Source organism: Prionailurus viverrinus, chromosome E3, assembly GCF_022837055.1.
Source record: "Prionailurus viverrinus isolate Anna chromosome E3, UM_Priviv_1.0, whole genome shotgun sequence".
NCBI classification, from domain to species: Eukaryota; Metazoa; Chordata; class Mammalia; order Carnivora; family Felidae; genus Prionailurus; species Prionailurus viverrinus.
Window position 1 is genome coordinate 14,069,732 of NC_062576.1, and position 17,596 is coordinate 14,087,327.

The window sequence follows — 17,596 nt, forward strand, 5'->3', positions numbered from 1 at the left end:
AGGCTCCCCCATGCAGGTGGGGCAGATCATAGCCACCACTTTCTGGATTGGTGTTTTTGATGTTCAAGTGGTTGTTTTCCTCATCAGTACGGTGGTTCGTGTCGAAAGAATCCAGGAGAAGGCGTGGCCAGTGGAATGGACATCGCAGCCATACTAGAATGCGCTTTGGTTTTGTCGGCCCCCACAGTGATGGAAAAAGAGTGTCACTTTCGATCATAATAGCCAACACCTACAGCCCACTTACTAGGTGGCAGGTGGCGTTACTGACAGCGACTGCAGAGGTGTGGGTACTGTTGGCCGCTCATCTTACACACGAGGAAACACGGAGGCACGAAGAGTGAAGAGATTTTTCCCAAGGTGTCCTGGCTCAGAAGTGATAGGGTGGTGATGTCAGTCAGATGCTGGCTCTTGCCCACTCCCTAAAGAATGAACAGAAACTTGTGTTTCCAAAGCTTGAAGGGCTTTAGAATTTGAAGAAATCTAGCTCCTGGAGACACTGAAATAACCCAGGTGGGGTGACCTTTCCCCAGGCCAGTTGGAGACAGAACGCTTGGGTTATCGCTCGATTTTAGTGGTCTTCTTATCCCACATCATTTGAAGTATAGAAACCCAAGGGGTGCCCGCCTGGCTCTGTCAGTAGAGCCTGCGACTCTTGATCTCGAGGTCATGAGTTTGAGACCCACATTGGGTGTACTTTAAAAAAAAATAACAAAAGGGGCGCCTGGATGTCAAAGTGCATTGAGCGTTCCACTCTTGGTCTCGGCTCTGATCATAATCTCACAGTTCATGAGTTCGAGCCCCACATCGGGCTCCGCACTGACCATGCCGAGCCTGCTTGGGATTCCCTCTCTCTCTCTCTCTCTGTCTCTCTCTCTCTTAAAAAAAAAAAAAATTTAAAAAAAGAACTTTAAAAATAAAACATAAAATATAAAGGCTTCCTCTTTCCTTGAACTCCACCCACCGAGTCACCCACCCCATGTTCTGTCAGGGAGTGCCTGAAGTTCATTATCTTTAGGAGCGAGAACGCCATACAATTGAGAAGCTGTTTCTATATAAGATGCTCCACAGAAGGCCAGAATTTGTAAGAAATAATTTACCAAAAAAGGTTTAATCTCAGCCTGGTAACTTGTGTTACAAATTGAATCAAAGCACATTTTAGGCTTCAGAACTTAGCCATTTTACATTGATGTAGAAGAAACACCATTAGTTTTCAAATCTTGTTTATCTCTAGATGGATTCTGAGATTGAAAGGTGATTCCATATTTTAATTTAGCTTGGGCTTGGGTGTGTGTGTGTGTGTGTGTGTGTGTGTGTGTGTGTGTGTGTGTGTGTGTTTTAAGTTTTAGCTGGTAAATCATAAATTTGGCCAAGGTCTTTGCTCATATATTAAAATCTGGTTTGGGTTCTGAAATAATTGATCTACACTGGAAAGACTATTGAGTCCGTATTCTTGCTACCTGCTTCTTATTAGGGAACCCACTTTGTGAGATTTGCCCTCCTTAGATCTGGTTCAGAGGCTGAAGGCCTAAGAAGCCATGAGTGGTTAGTATGTTAAAACTTTTGAATGTAACAGAAACAGTGGCTTCCAGCCTTTGACTTTGTAATCGTCAGGTGAAAATTACAATAAAGGGAAACTAAGTTTCTCAAGGGAAAACAACCACAATGAATCTTGATTCTTGAAAGTCACGTCTCTGACCAGGATCCAGTCACCTGGGGTGATTATCCATCATTCTTTCCCTCCTCTCTCCCTTCCTTTCCTTTCCTTTCCTTTCCTTTCCTTTCTTTTTTTCTTTCTTCATACTTCTGATGCTTCTATACCTCTTCCTTTCCAATTTTGACATTGATTCCCTCCCTTTCAGAAAGGAGGGGGAACAAAACCTGTAAACGAATCAAGACGAACTCATTCAAGTGTCTGGGGGGAGTTGGAGGAAGGGAGCCCACCAAGTGGTGGTGGTGGGCCTCACAGGGCAAAAGCCACACAGGCTGGCACAGGGGACCGAATAGGGACACAGAGCGCAGAGGCCAGTTCTGTGGGTCCTCCAGAAGCTTGGCTGCTCGTGTTTCCACATTCCTCCTGGTTACAGATCATCAAAATACTGGGACAGATGCAGATTATCCCAGGCTGCTCTGAGATCTAGTCCCTGATAATCAGAGATGACAATCTAATGCAAGGCCTGGTAAAGTGTCAGGAATGCTGTCTGATGAAAGCAGTGCAGAGGGCTAAGTGGTTGTTTTCGTTGGTCAGCTAAGTTCCCTGTGCTTTCCTGCATCTCAGTTTACCCTGTGGGGGACCTGGCAGGAGCTCTGGCAATTTCTTCCCTGTAATATTGATTTTATTAGAGCAACAAGACAAGAAAACCGTCCCGTTCTGATTGTTCCAAAAGAAACAACATTTTAATGTCTTTTCTTGAAAATTTAATGTTTGCCTTTGAGCTATCTCTCTTACTGCAGAGACAGCTTCAGAATGAAGGCCCCTAGCCTGAGGGCCTCAGCTGGGTTTTGTGACATCTTATAAGCAATTGGAAAATCCAACTGCCAACTTCTGCTTTCTGCGAGGCACCTTTCCTTCTGACTGCTTTGGGGGTAGAGGTGGAGAAAATGGCTATTACCTATCTTAAAAAAAAAAAAAGTCTTTAGAAATACCACATAGTGCTGCCAGTTTTCGGGAAGGTGGTGAGGCTAGAGAGAAAAGAGACCCTCTTATTTCCAAAATTCCTCATATGTGAAAGTGAAAGGGGAAAAAAATTATGCCATACAGCGAGCACCACCCCCCCCCCCCCATTTTACCCTTGAGAGGTTTTTCAGGAGTGCCATGAAATCCAACAGTGATGGATGTTGAACTTCAAAGAGGTGAGGAAGGGACATTATTGCTTTAAGCCAGTCTCCGTGGCATTTGTATGTGATATACGTCTCTCCCAAGCCCTGTTCCCTCCTCTCTTCTCTGCTGCAATCCAGGTAACAGTGGCACCAGCAGGGACATAGGACCTGTCAGTGGCCGTCACTCCCCCAAGGGAGCCTGATCTACCCTGGAACCCTCCCAGGGACAATCTCCACCTCGCTTGCCGCTTTCTCCCGCTTGTGCTGGGAAAATCACAGCAACTTTTCCTGGGCACTGAGGAGGGACTTTGTCATGCTGCAGGTGTGGAATTAAAGCTCCAGATCTTTGCAGAGGGTCTCCTGCCCCCGTGTAGGGCCCAGTACCTTTTCAGGGTCTCTGGGGTTGAAATCATGAGTAAGGAAGCCAGAATTCTGCAGAGGGGCCACCAGGGACAGAAGGGAGCTGGGTAGGCTTTGGCAGGAGTGGGTTGTACAGGGGAACCCGCCAAACACCAAGTTTGTGGTCAGTGAGCCCCCACACCCTCCTTCTCAGACCCTACACTGAGCACTAGAGAACACAAGGATGACAAATGATACGGTGATAGTAACTGCCCTCCATTTAGTGAGGCTGTGCGTTGCTTTCGTCCTTTCCCTGCATCTGGTAGACGCCTGGGGAACCAACCCGCTCCCCTTTTGTGCGTGTGAGGTGTGCAAATCTAAGTGGATTTGAAGAGTGAGGGGCGGGGGGTGTTTGTAAATGGCCAGTTCATCCTCTGGATTATCCCTAGGACTTGACAAACTGCACTGAGTCTCTGATCATGGTGGGAACGAGGCGAGATGAAGACCTTTTTGTTCTAATACTAGACTCTGACCCCCCCCCCACCCCCCACCCCCCCACCCCCGCTTCATTTTCAACAGTGGGCATATTATTTTGTTTTGAGCACCTACTGTGTGCCGGGCGCTCGACCTGCATCACTTTCTCAGCAGGCCCTCACAACCGCCCAGAGAGCCCTGTCTTTGCAGACGAGCCTGGCCTGGTCTCAGTTCCACCCCAGGCTGCGGGCCTAGTGGCCTTTCCCTGCCGCGGCGCGATATTGGAAGCGGCAACTGTGGGGAGGGCGAGGAGCGTTGCAGTTCCCGCCGCGCCCGCCCGCGGGGAAGGCAGCCGTGGGGACCCAGGGCCCGAGGCGCGGGGGGGAGCGACAGCTGTCGATGTCGCACCCGGGGACTGCGCCCCCGCGGGGCCGACCCGGCGCCGGGGCCGAGAGGAGGGGCGGCGAGGGGCGGGGCGCGCGGGGCGGGACGGAGGAGGGGCGGCGGCACCGGCGGCTCGGGCTCGGCGCGCCGAGGAAGTCCCGCTCCGAGAGCTGCGAGCGTCTGGAGGAGGCGCGCTCGGCGCAGTCGGGGAGCGAAGTCCGGAGCGAGGGGCCCCCGTGCCGCCGCCGCCCCCGCCCCCTCCTGCCGCCCGTCCAGCCTGGGAGTCCGCGGCGCCGGCGGCGGCCGCCGATGGAGTTCACTTGAGCGGGGAGCCGGCGGGAGAGGCAGGCGCCCGCGAGCGGAGCGCGGGCCGGAGCCCAGCCAGCCCCGGGCGCTCCCCGCCGCCCGCCCGCCGCCCGCGAGCTCCGGCCAGGAGGCGCCGTCGGCCCCGCGCAGCCCTCCCGGCGCCCCGGCCGCTGCAGCGTTCCCGCGCCGCGCCCGGCGAGATCGGCCCCGAATAAAGACTCCCGGAGCGTCTCCCTCCAGCGCCTCGGCGGCGGCGGCGGGACCGGGACCACTCGGGCCGCGGCGCTGCTGGAGAGGCGGGACCGACAGTCGGGGAGCCCGAGGCGGCCGCCGGGGAGAAGCCGCCGCCGCCGCCGCCGCCGCCGCCGCCGCCGCGCGCCCTCCTCCTCCTCCTCCCTCTCCCTCCTCCCTCCCTCCGCACATGGTCTCCTTTGTCCTGTCGCCGCCGCCGCCGCCTCGCTCTTAGCTCCGCGCGCCGCGGCCGCGGCTCGGGCCGCTCCTCTCCGCCTCGCCCGCCCGCCGGCCCGCCCGGGACGCTGCTCGGGTCCCCGCCGTGCCCGGCCCGACCCGTGCGCCGCAGGAGCGGCCCGGAGGCAGCGGGCGGGCGCGGATCGGGCGCTCCCCCCGCCGCCCGCCGCCCGGCCTCGGCCGCGCTGGATGTGTGCGCGGCGCTGGCGCTCGGCCGCCGCCAGCTGCTGCTCTCGTACGGATTTGGGTCCCGTGCATCCGCTTTCAGACTTTCGCGAGGAACCGAGGACAGACTTGCGGACGCAGCCCGGTCGGAGTTGGGCGTTTTCTCTTCGTGTGTTTGGCCGCTTTTTTCCCCCTGGTCTCTGCCGATCCCCCATCGTGAGCCCTGCTAAGGAACCAAACCATGAACTTGGGGCTGACAGGACCGCTTAACCCTTTGCGACCAGGTAATGCAGCCCCGGGGGCGCGGCTCCCTCGCTCGCCGCCCGCGCTCGGAAGGGAGGCGGCCGGGTCGGGGGTCTTTGTTGCGGCGGCCGGGCCCGCGGGCAGAGGTGGCAGGGGCGGGCGCCTCGCGTCTGGCGCGCCCGGGCCCCCCTTCGCCACCCCTCCTCCCTCTGCCCTCCCTCCCACCCTCCCTCCGCGGCCTGGCCGCCCGCCTTTGTACTTTCCTCCGTGGGCCGGCCGAGCTCGGCCGGGGAGCGGCGGCGCGGACGTGCCCGGCAGGGCCGGGGGGCCGCAGCCGGCCCGGCGCCTCCGGTCCCGAGGGGCTCCAGCCGACCCGGGGCCGGGGCCCGGGCCGGGGCCTGCGCCCAGTCGGGCTGGAGACCGAGGCGCGGCGTGGCGCTGCCGCTCCGAGGTCGGGATCTCGGCCCGCACGCGGTGCCAAGGGAAGGCGGAGGAGGTCTGGGCTCGCGATCGGCGGCAGGCGCTGAAAGAACTCGCGCTTAAGTTTCGAGGAGGCTTCTCTTCCCTTGTCGGGAAGTCCGTCTTCCTGCGGGCGCGGGTGCGGAGGGCGCCCCGGGGTCTGCGGCCGGAGAGAACGGAGGTGGCCCTCGAACCCGAGCGGCCGCATCCCACCCCCGTCTGCACGGAAGGCTCGCATTCGTTTTCCCATTCTCGGCGCTCTTTCCTCCAATCTGTTTGACTTATTAACTTTTCCCTGAACACCAACTACGGCCTTAGTATCAAAAAGAATCTCTCCCTCCCCCCCATTAAAAAGCAGCCAAAAGAGAGCTTTGTTTTTCTGTCCTTTTTAGATGCAGCCACTTTACGCCCTCACCCTCCCAAACCGAGCGAGGGGCGTGCAGCGAAATGAGGGCAAAATGTAGGAGCCCTTAGCGTGTCAGGGTGCCCCTGTGTTAAAAAAAGGAGAGAAGGGAAACCTCCACTCGCCTCTCGCTCACCGTGTTTCCATTCGACGTTCGTGATGGAAAAATAAAAGTAAAAAACCGGCCAGGAAAACGGCCCAGGTAGTGCAAGGAATTGCAGACTTTTTTTTTTTTTTTCCTTCGAAAAATCATGAAAAAGAAAACGTCCCCAAGATAAAGGGCCAAGTAATTTACACAGATGCTTTAAAGGCAGAAGTCGAATTTGGAAAGTTGGTGGAGGAAATGTAAAGGATTTTCTTGTGGTTTCCACTTCAGACTTTGGCCAAGAAGCTCCTTTCTGACTTCTCAGGACGGTGGGCCGCCGTAGTTTCAACCACCTGGGTGGGAGAAGGAAGGGATCCAGAATCGTTTCATGATGAGCCCGTGTCCCGTTGCAGTGTTTTTCTTTGGGGTGTTTTCCTGCGGAGGCTTTTTTTGAGGCGGCCCCTTCCCCAATCAGAAGAGGCATCGTTTCAGGCTTTGTGACATGCATCAGAAAATTAAAGGGCTCAGCTTTTATTAGCAGGCACACTCCTCATCTTCTCTGAATATCCTGTCAGACTTATTTCCTTCACAACTTACTGGTTGGCATCATAATCACTTTTTTAAGTTCGCTTCAGATATAAGGAACGCTTCACTGCCTCCTTGAGAATAGCGTGTGTTGTGTAGACCAGGGGAGCCGACAAAAGGCCACAGCCCCAAGGAGGTGTTTCAGACAACCGGAGGGCCTGTTAGCCTGCAGCTTCTGTCCTATTTGATCTCTCTCATACACCCACACAAATAAAAACTCAATCGGGAACCATTTCCTTCCCTCACCCACGTTCTCTGCATTTGGGGTGCATTTGCATTTATTGTCCTATTTCTTTGGGCCAATTAGACAGATTTTAATAGGTAGTCCCTGTATCCGCAAAGGTGATTTCCGTTTTAAGACGATGTCATTAATGGACTGTTTTTCTTTCTTTTAAACATATCAGCCAGAGTTTGTTTTTAGAAGCCATGAATTTAACATAGCCCGTCCAGTTTAAACTAGGAGATGCTTTTTCATTCAAGAATGGTGACACAGGCTTATCTCTTGAGTTTTTAGCAGGGAAAACTCGCGTTCCTAGACATCTCACTACAGATAGCAATATCACAGCACTGTTACTGTAATTTTTGCCTTTATTAACAATCTTTCTGATTTAAGGCATATTTTGTTTCTTTCTCCATGCCACCCTTTTTTGGCAGCTTATTTTTCTGAAAAGCTATTGTATAGTTTTATTTAATTACCTCTAAGGTGTCAGGAAGGCCTTTGGCATATTTTTTATTCATACAAAAAAAAATTTTAAAGCTATCTAGGGTTTATTTTAAACTGTATATACATGTGTGTGCAGGCCGAGCCCTGTTTTGCACATACATTCATTTTTTCCCCTTGATCTATTAATTTTCTGAACCACCTCTACAGTAGGGAGGTTAGGAGGAAAATAAAGGGGGAAATACTCGTAATAAAAATATTTTTTTGTCTTTCTGTATCCCTTGCATTGAAAACCAGAATATGTTCCCCCAGATATACATAAGAATATCTCTTTTTCATCAACATAACACAGAAAGGCTAAATTGAGTACCTTCTTTGTCCCCAAAGTCAGGCCCCCCCAGCCCCAGAGTCACAGAATATGCTGTACTTGGGATATACCCTCCCCCCAATTCTTATAGTTCCTTCTATATTTGTTCAACATGCTATGCTTTGCTGTGTCAAAATATGCATCTCTATGTATAAAGTGTGAAAGACAAATGATTTACAAGGGTTGCATGGCAAGGGTTACAGCATAGCCATTGTAACTTTAAATAAATGCAGGTCCATTTTCAGATTATCTTAGTGGGGATGCTCATGTTTACTTCAATTGTTTAATTTTTTCTACAAGTTCTACAAATATTCCGTGCCTCTACAGCATTATGGCATTTTCCTCCAAATCAACTGTGTGTTTATTTTCCAGAACATTAGTGTATAATTTCCCCTGGCTTTACTCTTGCTGTTGAAACAGGTTTATCTCACTTTCCTCAAGCCACTGTAGTAATTAGCAGATACGATTCTAGAAAATGGGAAGGATGTAACGCTTGTGGCATGCATGGTGTCAGGTTTGGGGGCAGGTCAGCTTGCTTCTGTTTCAACACCAAGGTCGTCCTGGTTTGCTAGGAAGAACAAGGATCTCGAGGTCATCAGCTGAATCTTTAAATTAATTTCCGGAAGTGCTAGCCATTACTTTTTAGTGAGGAAAAGCATAGCGTTAAATAATAGGCATTTCTGGGTTGTGAAAGAAAATTGAAAAATAGGCATGTCTGTACATCTCAAAGAAAAAAAAGCACCATTTCCAAAATAATGATCTGTCAACGAAATTGCAAAATCATTATGTGAATGAGCTGAATTGCTTTGTGTATCATCTCATAGAAATATGTTTTGCACAGATAATATGTCTAATAAGGACACGTTTTTAAAATCAGATTTTTTTTTCCCCCAGCAAAGAGCTGCACTGCAGGTCTGTCTCGTGCAGTCAAATAGCGCCACCTTATGGACGATTGGGGGAAATTGCTGCTTTCCCTGTCAGGTTTTGCTAAAAATGTAGTGAACTGGTTGAAAATCAGTGATGATGGTGATGACAATATTAACGACCATAATCACATTTTTTTCTCCCTTTCTTGTTTTTCAGGCATCAGATGCCAGCTCTGAAAAGCTCTTCAATACTGTTATTGTAAACAAAGGTAAGACACCTTCGTTCTGAGCAATGGCTGATTTTTGTATTTGTTTCATTGTCATTGCCTAGAAAATCAGAATAAAAAACAAACGGTCTTTCATTTTTCACTCTGGAGCCACGATTCACCCTGTGTGTTTTTTGCCTGAGACAGATTCTGTATGCTTTGGTGTTGTATTCCAGAATGGTTTCTTTTTGAAGAATACGCTGAATCCTTATTTAAATTGCTTTGACTAAGAAATCACTGCTATCTATGTGAGTTTAATTTAATGCAGGAAGCGGTAATGGAGAATAATAGTTCTCAAAATGCCTTCACTTTATTGTTACTTATCAACTACCCCGCAGTCGGAGAACTATAAATAGAACTATAAATAGCTGATTCGTCCTGCAGACCCTGATAACCAGTGGATGTTTAGTATGCACTGGCTTATGGTCATAAACCAAGTCTAAGACAGGCTAATGATATAACGGTGCATTAAGGGAAAACTTGTCCTCGATCACTGCAGTTTTCATTTGTAGCAGTGCTGTTGGAAATCACGAAATCGAAGGGAGTCTCCAATCACTGCCTTCGCAAAGGTGTATCATTGGAAAGGTATAAATTACATACGCTGAGTGACTTTCTCCCCTTCGCTGTGGAACCTGATTTGGGTGCTTGCATGGTCGGTACTAAATACAGACGGGGTGCTGTCTGTGGTAGTCTCCTGCTGTTGTTACCTGGGACCAGTACTTGGTACAAGTTACAGAGTGGGGCCTCCCTGGAGTGGAGGAATTTGAAGCCACTTCCACATCCGCTTAGTTGCCTTGGCCGGCATTTTTGCAAGCTGGGCTCAGTAAGACACGTTTCCAAGTGCCGGGTTTTTGGTTGTGTTTTTGTTTTTTGTTATTTGTTTTGGTTTTTTGGTTTTTTGGTTTTTTTGAGCTCCCAGATTATTTCAGAATTTGAACCCAACTGCCATTTGAAATAGTACATTATGTTTAGAGTTCCCTTGAGGTGTCGATGCTAGTGTGATGGCTGCTACTCCCAGAATTATTGTCACATTGAGTTTTTATCTTTTTTATGGCATGATGGAGTATTCCGGTTTTATATGTCATCATATTTTTTGATGGACTGGAAGTTTGTATAAATTTGTTATCCATAAGGCTAAAAGCCCAATAAAAGAAGATGCTTGTGGTTCATAGCATGCAGTGCTCATATGTACAAATGCCTAATTGTTTATTGCTCGTTTTGTTGAGGGAAGGGGATGGGTAGACACGGGTGGATCCAAATCTGGGTGAGAGAAAGGGGTGGAGGAGGAGATAAAAGTTAGGACAGGGCCTGGAAAGGAGGTCTCAGGTGCCCCCCGCTCCCCCCCCCCCGCCCCCCACAGGACCTCCAGCCCCAAGCTTCCCTTCTGCTTCTGCTCATTGGCTCCAAAAAGCTTTGGAATGTGTGTCCCCTCTCTGGGATCAGCCCTAGAGTGGGAGCTGGCTCCGTTCCGGGACCTGCGTTGAGGCCCTTGCTGCCCTCACCGAGCTGAAAGGCTCTCTTCAGGGAAGTTGAAGAGTGATTGATGAGAATGGCTCCCCGCAGCCCCGACTCGCCCACCCCTGCCCCCCTTCCCTTTTCCAATCAAACGTTTCCCACATTCTTATTTTTGTTTACTTACAGAGTGTGATTTGTGGCATCTATTTGGTTGTGAATAGTCATCCCCCTGACAGGGTGCCTTTCTTCTGAGCTGCTTTTCTGGGGGTGATTTAGTTGCCTTGAAAGGATTAAGGTTTCTTTGTGTGCACTAAAATCAACATAGGCTTTTTCTAAGCTTTGCTTGGGAAACCATACACAAATAAGCATTTTAGTTGATGGCAGATTATTCCTTTGCCCCTTATTTCCATCAAAATGGCCTTTCTTTTCTCCTCCAGAGTTTCCCTTAATGCCTTATGCTAATTCCTGTTGGTAACATGAATGACAAGAGAGGAATCAATGCAAATCCAGGTGCGGCAAAGTCGACTGACTGGTACCCAGCACCCGCCCTCCCCCTGGAGAGAAGGAGATTAGGGGGGCGGGGGAGGGGGGAACGCTTGGGGACAGTTTTGTTAAGGGGATTAGTATTCAAACTGCTAAATATCAGGAAAACAACTTCAAAAAGAGATTCACTGTAGAGTGATAACGTCAATAATTGCTTCAAGACAGGTGCACGGAGTCTCGATATGTGCTTGTGGTTTTTGCTCTGTTTTTACTCGGGGTAGTGGCAGTGTTTACTGGACGGATGGTTGACAAGGCCTTCAAGGAACTGTCAGCTTCGTGCACGTCAAGTTCAAGTTCTCCTGCAAAGCGGCCTGCCTGCCCGTGCGTCAGGTCTCCCGTCTCTGTCCAGTATTCTTAGCCAAGAGCAATAAAAAGCATTGTAAGAAAGGGCACATTTACACCAGGTAACAAACACTGCTGGCAAAATCTTCAAGGCTTCAGCTTATCGAACAGTCTAACGAGAGTGCAGGGAATCTGACACGTGTGTGTCTCCGCCTCCAGATGTTTAAAGCTGCATATCACCTCCCCCTCCCGGGACTCCCACAGTGTTCTGGCCTTAGAGAAGCCTGGCTTTCAGCTGCTGGTGAGATTATGCTGCTGAGCCTGGTGGCGGGCAGATTTGGTCCATAAAATTTCACCGTGGGAGGGCAGTGCTAATCTCACAAGCTGATTGTGGCGGGGGGGGGGGGGGGGGGGGGGGCGCAGCTTTGATGTTGGGCTGAGCAGTCTGGGGACAGAGCTCCGGCTGAAGCCGCGGGGGCTATGACCCGAGTCCTGTGGGTCTGTGAGCTTCAGTAAGCCATTTCGCCTCGTTAGGTGAGAATTTTCAACCACGGCAGAACCTCCTGGTCCTGTGCCAGCATCTCTGGTGGGGAGCAAATAATTAGTTGGGACAGGAGGAGGGGCTGAAACAGAGGAGGTACGCGTCACTTCTAGCTTTGGATTTTATTTTGACTTTTCTTGTATTGTACCGTCTGTCCAGTTGAGTAGAGAACTCGTAAGGCTCTTGTGTTTGGGGGATGTGAATCATCGCTTTCTTCCGATGCCTTTAATTTCCCGTTGTAAAACAAATCAATCAAACAGCGCATGCTTGCACGTACATGCAACACGCCCAGTGAGAGCTGACCATGTCAGAAGAGGTGGGGAGGTAAGCCTCCCAATTGCAGGGCTTAGGGTTGTAGACATTACAAAAAAAAAAAAAAAAAAAAAACCCAAAAACAACACAAAAAAGTTGAACCTTAATCAAGGTCATGGTTGCCTTATTTAATCTTTATGTGTTTAAATGTTTACAGGATGTTCATGTGAATTTTATGAATCCTTCTGTCTTTGTGACTCAACCATCTGCCAAAGAAAAAATTAATTTTCCCAGGGAGACAGACACACACAGAGAGAGACCGACTAACTTCTTGTCTGTATTTAGTTGGTTGAACTGCTGTAAGAGCGACAGGATTGGTCCCCCACATTCTGGACTGTGTATCCTTAAAAGGAACTCCGCAGTCAATTCAGTGTCTCCAGCCAGTATTTATGACCCTTTCTTACCCACTCTGCATCCTCCTCCTTGATGGTTTTGCCACTTTGCTATGTAGGCAGAAATGCAGATGAGAACTTTGCTGTCTGTGCATGACCATCTGGCTAAGAGAGTTAATCTCTGTCACACTCTGGAAGGGCCCCAGGGCAGAGCTACCTGCGGAGGAAAGAAGAAAAGCGAGGAAGCCCTGTCTGGGAGTTAGGGGTTCCCTGGAGCCCTCTGTTTACAGGACATCAGCCCTGGTGTGGGTCCCCGTTCTAGGTCAGGGGAAGAGAAAAGGCCTGTAATTGCTACCCCTTCTTGCCTCAGAGCCCCCTTTTCCAGGACCCAGCCTGCAACCAGGGCAGTTAGAGACGATGAGAGGTGGCCAAGAGGGGCATTTCACCCCACGACTTTCTCCCCCCTTCTCTTTAACTTCCCCCTGGTCTCACATTTTAGTGTCCGGCCCCCTCCGCCAGCTTTTCAGGAGCCGGGCCCGGCCTAATGGACATCTGGGAAGGGCTAGGCGAGAATGAGGCCCCCAGATTTGTGCTGTGAGCACCCAGGGTCTACTGAAATGTGAACTTCAAAGGAGCACCCGCCCGCCCCTCCGCGGGACCCCAGCACCCCCCACACACACACACCCCAGCAGGCCAGCCGTGGGGAATTCTGGGGGAACCCGCATCCACCCTGATGAGCACCAGATGGAACACTGAGGCCACCTGGAGCTCTCTCTGACTAGAGCAGTTTGTCCTTTTCCAGGCCCGACCAGACTAGGGGACATACAGCCTGTCCTTGGGGTCGATTTTGCACGGAGGGTTTCCGTGGGACACAGATGAGGTCGAAGCCTTCAAGGTAGTGGGGCCTTTGGGTATTTTTGACAGTGTGGTTTTATCAGCAGCATAGAAGGAAAAGCCGGCCAAAAAATTGGTGGAGATTTGAGAAGATGAGGTGAGAAAAAAGTTGCTAGACAGAAGATACGCTAGTATCTATTTAACGGTGATGATCTCACCTCATTCGTTATGTTTAGACATAAAAGGGGAACTCTTGGGTTTGATGACAAAATAAAAGTTATATTCCCACCGGGACCACCGTTGGCTTTTATGAAAAGCCCATCCCCTAAAACAATTCTGTGCTTTCTCTGTTAAGTGGAAACAGTGCAGTTGACCATGGGATAGCTTTCTTTAAAAAGAAAAACTTGATGTAGAGTTTGAAACCCCGTCGTAATGAACATATGGAGAGCATTTTACACTTCCTTGTAGTGTCTTGGGTCCCCTCCTAAGGAGAACAGGATGGAAAGGACATCCCCCATGTGCAGAAGAGCGAACTGAGCCAATTTCAGCGTCTGTGAATCGGTTGCGTTGTTGTAATGTCTTAAATCCTAGATAAGGGAAGACTGTCACTTTTCCTTTCTCCGGACCTTTTTTTGTTCTGCTTCAGAGCAACTTCTTGGGTCTTGAGGAGATAGAGATGTCTGATGTGTGGAAAATTAAATACTATAGGAGCCAGACTCTTACGCGCAGACTCTGTTGTGTAGAATTATTCCTTGAAAATTCTTGGAAACAGACGCCTTCTACAGTTCGCGTGAGACCACCAGCAAGGGTCTAAAAAACCTTCCACGTTTTTGTGAGGAGAATGTTTCTCTCCGGATATTTTCCCGTTAACTGTCGCCTAATCTTTCCCTGCCCTTGTGTATGGACAGAGAGGGGAGATCCTGGGTATTTAAATGTTGGATCCCATCCCCGGACATTTGGGGAAGGGGTGGGAGATGTTCTGAGCATGCAGATTGATCCCGATGGCGTTTTTGGAGAACTCTGGCGGCGAGGCCCCCCTTCCAGATAAAAAGTGGGCCCGTTCTCTGGGTCCAGAGCCACCCCTGGGAGCTGGAGATGACGGTGTAACCGCCCCCTTCCTTTTAGTCGGATGATCAGACACCACTCCATTTACTTTGGAACCCACTACAGCTCTCTTCGCTTACTCCATCCGTTCGCTCGCTGCTGTCCTCTGAAAGAATGTTCTCCATCTTTGGCAATATCGGCCCAAAAACCCCAAAAAAGCCTGCCTGCTGACCAGCCCCTCCCTTCAGTCCATTCATATTTAGCGTTTTGTTTCGCCGACGCTGTGGTATTTGATCGTGTCAGAAAAAGGAATAGGCACTCGTAGCGCACTGTTGCGATTAAAAAAAAACAAAACAGGGGCGCCTGGGTGGCGCAGTCGGTTAGGCGTCTGACTTCAGCCAGGTCACGATCTCGCGGTCCGTGAGTTCGAGCCCCGCGTCGGGCTCTGGGCTGATGGCTCAGAGCCTAGAGCCTGGAGCCTGTTTCCGATTCTGTGTCTCCCTCTCTCTCTGCCCCTCCCCCGTTCATGCTCTGTCTCTCTCTGTCCCAAAAATAAATAAACGTTGAAAAAAAAAATTTAAAAAAAAAAACAAAACAAAAAACAGCCAGTCTGTTCTGGAGTCTTCAGTGAGAGCCGTTCTATGACAAAGGGCCTCCTCCCTAGTGACACTTTCAAGTAGAGGGGTCAGCTCCGGGCCTGGAGAGTTTCCTGCACGGAGGAAGCCTGTGGCCATCCCGGGGCCTCTGGATTATTTCTAGTTTCTGACAACGGCAGAAAAATGTTGTTTTCTCTGAAAATGTATGTTTATTTAACTAGGTTTCTTTTTGCTTCACAATCTGGATTCTATTCAGTCAGTTACCACTCCAATTAACTAACAATTATTTAACATTAACAGTAATTACAGACGCCAGTTAAGCGCCTACAGATGTCAACTGTTAGCTTTGTACCTAATCACTCAATGAAATGGAGAAAGTTCAACAAACATCAATTAGCCAAGCAATTAGTATGAGTTAGGAAAGAGCATGTTATCATGTGTGAGCTGATTCAATTTATTTTATTTTGGCAGTAAAACACACACAGGCAAGCAGCAATAAGTTCCTCAGATAAGATAAAACGCTATTGTTTTGCAGCTTACATAAGAATTCTTTCCTTTCCTGTGCAGAAGTCAAATACACTCTTGCCTGGAATTTATTGCACAAACAAAATTTGTCTCAATTACTCAGAAAGCCCAGCAATGCTCAGGCTTCAGGAAGCAACTTTGGTGAATTATGAATCCAGCAAATATACTGTGTAAGGATATGTCAGAAATTTCAGTGGAGAAATGATTGATTCCCACTCAAGTAATCTCCTTCGTGCATTTCGGATTTTTACGGGGTTTATCCTAAACCTATGGTGGAGCGATTACACCAGTGATGTTATTAATTTCATGGTGCCTGAACTTTCGCTCAGCTGTCTTTGATTTAGCCCGGGGCAAGCATCAAAGTGTTTTTACCTTCTCGCCCAGCCTGTGCTTTAAAAACGGGAAGCGGGTCCCAACGGCAGACCCACTTTGTGAATCCACCGAAGACATTCCGGGCCTCGATTCAGAGAGCCCCCCACCCCCACCTCCACCCCTTAGACTTGACTTCCATCAACCCACCGAGCTTGCCTGGACTCAGTGGGGCAGTGCATTCCAGGTCCTGATTCTGCAAGGTTGCCCGTAAATGGGCGTTTGGAGATGCGTTTTACCTCCAAGTGGAAAGCTGGCCACGAATGGCTGTGCCTCTGGTTCCCCTCCTACAAATGATTTCTGGCTAACTTTGGAAGCCTATGGATAGGAGTAGAAGGAGCCGGTCCTCCGTGGGGCGCTCTGTCAGGTCACTGTGGGTGTTAGGCGCAGAACTTTCCATCCGAGCAAACCTCTCAGCAGTAGAGGTTCAGTCCAAGAACTGAAAAGTCAATCTTCCGCCCGGTACAGCTTCGGGTGGAGGGCCAGTGTGCCTTTCTGTTGTGAACCTCGTGCCGGTATACAGCGACACAACAAACAGTGGACTCTCCTGGCCGGTTCTGGAGGGATGTCTTTGCCCTTGTACGTCAATAAAGAGGGTCTGTGTTCATCCGCTTTTACTGCACCCCCTGCTGCAGACGCCTGCAAGATTAAAGGTCAGCTGCGGACCAGCTGAGGTTCATCGTCTTTATTCCAGGACCCAGGCCAAACCAGCAGCCCCCCATCGTGCCCAGGGCTGGTCATCTTGGTAGAGGGAGAAGAGTAGAGACAGAACCATAGAACTTGGAGGCAGCGTGTGGCGTTTCTGACCTTCTCTTTGGCCAGAACAGGTGCCCAGGGCGTTCTCCACCACACCGTCCCAAGCTATTTTATGTCCCCTGGATGTCGGTAGGACCCCGCCCTCGATGGGGGAGGGGCCTTCCCGGATGCCCAGGGTGTATCCTAACACCCAGGTAACTCCTTGTCGTGGTCCCTACGTGGCAGCGGGGCTCAACTTAGGGCATCTCTGATCTCCTCCCCTTCCAGTAAGACCACATTCCTCCCTGTTTCTACTCCCCATGCCCATTCCTGTGCCTATAAGTGGACTTGTCTTTACTTTTAGCCAGATTTTATTAGAAGTGACTAAGGACTTTCAAGCATTTCCCTAGCAACCGATGACAGCAGCACGAGGCCCAAATCCACACCGAGGCAGGCGGGGGGCCTGTTAACAGGAGGAGTGTTCCGTGGGCGCGCAGAGCCTCTCTGACCCTCGTAAACCTTGTCTTATAAAGGAGGAGGTTGAGAGCACATCATTGCTTTTTCTAAGAGTCCTTTTGAAGAGGGAAATGTCTCAAGTGTGCCTGTTAATAGACTGATGTGGGAGGCGGTTATATTTGGATACCTTTAAAAGCCACTTGGAAAACATTTTCCCCCTCTTATCTATCACCTTTCACATCCCAGCAGAGTAACACTAAAACCTAATTTTAGCCAGGATTACATCACGTTCTCATTATCTGTTTATGGCCAGGAAAGGCTTTTCCACGGTAAAGCTCCTCTCGCAGGAAAGCCCGGCGGCGTCACTCCTCTTGTTCTGTGGCAACGTGTGATTTTCCAAGTGTTGACTGCCCTCTGCTAGACTTTTGCGGCTCCTCTCTCAAGCCTTCTTGATTCGGAAACTTTATCCCTGCACTCGGTTTGACAAGGAGTCCTCTCTGGAAATCAGATTTGTCAGCTGTTAAGTAAATGACGTCAGTGTTGATTCCGTCAGCTGGTGGCTTGAAGTGGAAGCCATATTGAAATTGGTTCTTTCATTCAACACCTGTCACAGAGCACTGGCTGTGGGACACGCTCGGGAGATACGACAGTGAACAGGTCACATGAGACGTACAGGCCTTCAAC

The 17,596-nt window shown here is 50.0% G+C and overlaps 1 protein-coding gene across 6 annotated transcripts in view; it reads left to right on the top strand.

Moving 5' to 3' along the window:
• AUTS2 (activator of transcription and developmental regulator AUTS2) overlaps positions 1-17,596 on the top strand; it is a 1,124,374-nt gene that overhangs the window by 1,028,331 nt on the left and 78,447 nt on the right. For all 6 annotated transcript variants that reach the window (XM_047838413.1, XM_047838415.1, XM_047838416.1 and 3 more), the window contains one exon: positions 8,840-8,891. In XM_047838413.1, the coding sequence (XP_047694369.1) occupies positions 8,840-8,891 (52 nt within the window). The remainder of the gene's footprint in view (positions 1-8,839; positions 8,892-17,596) is intronic.